The sequence below is a fragment of the Onychostoma macrolepis genome, chromosome 24, assembly GCF_012432095.1.
Source record: "Onychostoma macrolepis isolate SWU-2019 chromosome 24, ASM1243209v1, whole genome shotgun sequence".
Lineage (NCBI taxonomy): Eukaryota > Metazoa > Chordata > Actinopteri > Cypriniformes > Cyprinidae > Onychostoma > Onychostoma macrolepis.
The window spans coordinates 1,518,717-1,524,716 of record NC_081178.1 but is presented as its reverse complement, the minus strand read 5'-3'; the positions used below and the strand labels follow the sequence as shown (position 1 = coordinate 1,524,716).

At 33.2% G+C, this 6,000-nt stretch overlaps 1 protein-coding gene across 1 annotated transcript in view; it reads right to left on the bottom strand.

Moving 5' to 3' along the window:
• acvr2ba (activin A receptor type 2Ba) overlaps window positions 1-6,000 on the bottom strand; it is a 45,078-nt gene that overhangs the window by 11,383 nt on the left and 27,695 nt on the right. Inside the window, exons 2-3 of the mRNA XM_058765794.1 lie at window positions 4,935-5,142; window positions 426-532 (exon numbers count right to left, since the gene is read on the bottom strand). Of these exons, the coding sequence (XP_058621777.1) occupies window positions 426-532; window positions 4,935-5,142 (315 nt within the window). The remainder of the gene's footprint in view (window positions 1-425; window positions 533-4,934; window positions 5,143-6,000) is intronic.

Genomic DNA, 6,000 nt, shown 5'->3' with positions numbered 1-6,000 from the left:
TAAGGAAATTAAAATAAATGAATAAATAAACAAACAAATAAATTTGCGGTCACTGTTTAGTATGAACTGTTTCCTTTAAACACAGCATGAATGTTTTGGTGACTGTAAAGACTGCATGGATATTTATTGATAGGGTTGCGCTGATCCGATATTCAGTAAGCTGTCTATATTTAGTAGATTGTGTTTAACACACAAAAGTGTGATGATCAGTTCAACACACATTGAGGTATAAAAATTCTACACGGATTAAAAAAAAAAAACTGCGCTGGTATCGGATCGATATCGGCCGATACTCAGAATTTTTGGTGTCGGATCGGGATCGGTTCTGAAACAGTGGTATCGAGCCACCCCTATTATTGAGGTGAGCATTGAGGACGTTTATGAGGGTTTTGCAGACAGCAGATGAGGCTGGTCTGAGATCTCACCTGGGCCGCTGACGTCAGGCAGGTGCGTGAACCTCTCGTTGCAGAAGTTGCCTTCGCAGCAGCAGAAGAAGACCTGCGGGTTTTCCTCGGTGGCCACACACTCCTGTCTGTGAGAACCAGAAACAAACATCTTGTTATAAAGGCTGAAAGCTGACTGGAAAACACTGCTTCAGCGCTAATAAACAGATCTCCAACAAGATAATATATCTTGCTTTAAATGGGAAACAAGATTTCATGAGGCTGAAGAAGAATTTAAAAAGACAATGTAAACTTTAGATCTCAAAACATCCAGACAATTATTTATTAACATTATTTTTTTAAATAAATATTTTATTTAAATAATGATGGCTACTGAAATCTATTATTATTATTATTATTATTATTATTATTATAAATTATATCTTATATATTAAAGTAATATATATTACATTAAATAAATACAAATTAATTCATATTTAATTAAAATAATGTCTATTGACTAATAAAATATATAATATAAATAAATATAAAATAAACAAGTAAACATGAATATAAACAATGTAAACTTTAGATCTCAAAACATCCAGACAATTATTTATTAACATTATTATTATTTTTAAATAAATACATATTTTATTTAAATAATGATGGCTACTGAAATCTATTATTATTATTATTACAATAAATTATATATTAAAGTAATATATATTAAACTAAATAAATACAAATTAATTAATTCATATTTAATTTAAATGTCTATTGACTAATAAAATATATAAATATATAATTTAAAATAAATGTAAAATTAACAAGTAAACAAATAATATAAACAAGCAAATAAATATTTTACTTAATGATGGCTATTGAAAACTATTATCATCATTAAAATAAGTTATATATTAAAGCAATATATATTACATTAAATAAATACAAATTAATTAATGTCTATATATATAAATATATAATACAAATAAATATAAAATACATGAGTAAACAAATAAATAATATAAACAAACAAATAAGCAAATAAATAAAGTCTACTCATAATATTTTATCTGAAATATCTTAATAGCTTCATGAAACGTCCAGAAGCATCTGGACAATATTATTATTATTATTATTGCTAACTTTATAGTTTTATTATATTTAGTTACATTTGCTCTGAAATGTCTTAATGAGTTTATGAAACACAAAAAACAAAAATAATACAGCAATACGAAAATCAGCAAAAAGAAAATAATCCTAATGTGTCCAAAAACATCTTTATTTTCTTTATGCAAAAGATATTTGTTTTTCTTGTGAGTTTGGGGTGAAAGTGAAGGTGAAATGTGGTCATTTCTTCTGGACTTGAGCAGCTGGCCTCACCATGATGCACGATGTGAAGTACACTAGATACACAGAGGTTAACCGCTCGTTTACTGTACGCCGCGAAAACAACACCCTTAATTAACCAGGGTCAGAAAAGGTGGAACGTGTTTATGAGAAGCTACAATATGGAACACTAAACATCAGCAAAGTGGAAACTAAATAAAAAGCTTCATAAGTGTGGAGCACAAGCTCTTTGTTTCTGTTGTTGTGGCTTTTAGGGAGCAGCTGATCGACTCTGTAGGGAACAAGAGAGAAGCAGCGAGAGCCGATTGTGCTGATCGCTCAGTTTATTATTCTCTGGACGCTTCCACCAGCATCAGCCACTTATTACAAGATTACTTCATTTCATTTTTATATTCATAATACAGTATATGATGTAAATAATATCATAAATATTCATGTAAATATACACACACTACCAGTCAAAAGTATTTGAACAGTAAGATTTTTAATGTTTTTTTAAAGAAGTCTTTTCTGCTCACTAAGCCTGCATTTATTTGATCAAAAATACAGCAAGAGCAGTAATATTGTGAAATATTTTTACTATTTAAAATAACTGCTTTCTATTTGAATATATTTGTAAACTGTAATTTATTTCTGTGATCAAAGCTGTATTTTCAGCATCATTACTCCAGTCTTCAGTGTCACATGATCTTCAGAAATCATTCTAATATGCTGATTTGCTGCTCAAGAAACATCATTATTATAATCAATATTTAAAATAGCACTTTATGAATAGAAAGATCCATAGATCAGAATTTATCTGTAATAAAGCACTTTTGTAACATTATACACAATACCATTCAAAAGCTTAGAGTCAGTATCATTTTTATTTTATTCATTTATTTTTTGGGGGTTATAGAGATTAATACTTTTATTTAGCATTGATGCTTTAAAAAAAATATTTTGACTGGTAGTGTACATAAGATTATTTACAATATATCTCAATATTTCTCCATCTATTTGTTTTTAATATATTTTACATTTTTGTAATCTTTTTTTGTTTTGTTATTTCTGAAACATCTGTTATGATCATTTTATAATTATTTTAAAATAATTTTTATGTAAAGCTCTTTGAATTACTACAGTGTATGAAATGTGGTTAAACTTAAATATGAATAAAAGTGCCTTGCATTTGCTCTGAAATATCTAAAATGAATAAATGAGTAAAAAGCCTGGAATACATAAAATTACTGAAAAGCAGAACAAATAAAATAAAGTTTAAAAGGTAAAATATCTAAAAATTAATATAAAGTTTAAAATAGAAATATAAAAATAGAATATAAAGTTTAAAAAAAATGAACGAAAAGCAGAACAAAGATAGAATAAAAAGTTTTTAAAATATATAAAGTTAATAAAAAGCGCAACAAAAATAGAGTAAAAATAGTTAAAAAAATATCATAAACTTATGAAAAGCAAAACAAAACTAGAATTAAAAAAAAGTTAAAAAAGCATCTAAAATGAATGAAAAGCAAAAAAGTAATAAAAAATAGGCTAGAATAAAAAGAAATAAAATGATTAAAAAAATGCATTGATTTAGTGAAAAACGTTGTGGAAAACAACATAATTAATGGCCACAATGACTAGTCTGGTTTATATGTAATCAACTGAATCGATGTCGATGTCCCTTTAACTCAAAGCATCATCGATGGTTTCCGCTCATAAGTAGGTCAGCAGTGAATGAATTCAGGCCAAACGGAGATGAGAAACATAAAATAATGAGTCTAAAGATGCTCAAAGAGCAGAAAACGTCCCGGGATTCATTCCACAAACATCAAACCATCATGGAGTTTCCTTCTTAGAAAGAGAAGCTATATGATGTAAGATGCTGCAAAGCTTCGTCTGAACCCAAATGACACGCAAACGCTTCGCTGCAATGCATCATGGGCCGGAAATCTAATATCATCTATATCAAACACAAGCCTCCGTCAATCCCACGCAACTCAAGGTCAGAACGCATTCACCTCAGCTTACTAACTCCAGCACACAGACCTATAGACACACAGAAACTACAAAGACATATAGAAATGCACATTTCTGAACCAATTTTTCATAATTTCTTGTCTCATAAATAACCTGAAATGAAGATGAGACGTGCTTCGGCTGGAAAAACCACTTAAAAACACTTTCAAATGAATTTTACTTGGGTTATGGAGATTTTTTGGTGAACGTTACACAAGCATTAAAGGAGGAACTTTTAAAGACGCCTTTGAATTTAGAGCCTCTGAGATTTATACAAGAGAAAATCTATAGATACACACCAGCAGCGTTATTTTAGTACCACTGATATACTATTATAAGTTTGTTAATATTTTGAATTTTATTTTTTATTTACAAAGATTACATTTTTACATTTTCAATTTAATTTTAGTACTTTTACTTTTTTTAACTCTTATTATTATCGAATTATTTTAAATTAATATACAAATAACTTATTAGTAAACATTTAAATAAATTACTATTATTAATGACGCAGTGTGATTTTTAGTAGCATTTATATACTAATGTCAATGTTAAATTTTTTTTAAATTTTTTTAAAAACAAATTTACATTTTCACTTCAATTTTTAGAAAGTTTGTCATTTTGTTTTGTTATTGTCATTTTTATTAGTTTTTCTTTTTTTATTTACATACAAAACCCCGACCCGTCGCGGGTTAGTTGAGATGTCCAGCACTAGTGAAGCGCGAGTGACCGACCTGTCGTGGGTTAGTTGAGATGTCCAGCACTAGTGAAGCGCGAGTGACCGACCTGTCGTGGGTTAGTTGAGATGACCAGCACTAGTGAAGCGCGAGTGACCGACCCGTCGCGGGTTAGTTGAGATGACCAGCACTAGTGAAGCGCGGTGACCGACCCGTCGCGGGTTAGTTGAGATGTCCAGCACTAGTGAAGCGCGGTGACCGACCCGTCGCGGGTTAGTTGAGATGTCCAGCACTAGTGAAGCGCGAGTGACCTACCCGTCGCGGGTTAGTTGAGATGACCAGCACTAGTGAAGCGCGAGTGACCGACCCGTCGCGGGTTAGTTGAGATGTCCAGCACTAGTGAAGCGCGAGTGACCGACCCGTCGCGGGTTAGTTGAGATGTCCAGCACTAGTGAAGCGCGAGTGACCGACCCGTCGCGGGTTAGTTGAGATGTCCAGCACTAGTGAAGCGCGAGTGACTGACCTGTCGTAGCAGTTGAAGTCGTCGAGCCAGCAGCCCTTCTTGACGAGCTCGATGCTGCCGGAGCTGTTCCTCCAGGAGGCGTAGCAGTGCGAGCGCTTGTCCTTCTCTCCCTCACAGCGCTCCACGCCGCTGCGGTTCGTCTTCTCGATCTCCCAGTTAATGTTGAAGTACAAGCACTCGCGCGTCTCCACCTCGGCATGACTGGGTCCTGAGCAGAAAACCAGAGAAGCAGAGACCGAGTCAAACTCCACAAACACTTCTAATCATTATTAGTAGTATTATTATTTAAATGCAATATCATTATTATATTATTAAGACAGGATTTTGCCGACTTTATTTCAGCGTAGTGACGTATTTCCAGCAGAAACTGAATATTGAGTAGAGGGCGGGGTTTTATTTTAGCGCTCCTCCTCTCCGTCTCTCACTCATAGCAAACTAACGGTCGGAGGCGGGTGATCAAAAAAGAAATGCCATTCCAGAGCGGAAGTAAATGTTCAGATATTGAATAAAGATTACCAAGACAAACTATTTTTTTCAGCGGATTAACTTGCACGGATTAATTGTTCACATCAAGATTAGCAATGTGCGCTAGTAAAGTAAATAAAGTCCATTTTGATTTCATGCCAACTTTAAATCAAAGCGTCATCTCATTGGTCAGTATAGCAGATAGCTCCGCCCCAAACTCACATCATTGGTCGGGCCACTCAAACAAACAGACTGATGTTTTGAAAGCAACACAGAATGTCAAAAATATGAATTCAGTGTTTGAACATGACGTCGTCACAAACTTCACCTTTGACCCCGATCCAGGAGCTCATGTTCATGACGGACGCAGATTCATGAGATTTAGAGAGAGTTTGACAGAAATATGAGCTGTACAAGAGTCATGGATGATGCCTAAGAAAAGAGCTGCCTATAGACACGACCAGCCAAAGGTTTCTGAACCGTAAGATGTTTAATGTTTTTTTTAAAGAAGTCTCCAAAACACAGCACATGATCCTTCAGAAATCATTCTAATATGCTGATGCCTAACCCTAACCCTAACCCTAACCCTTTATCTGAAGTA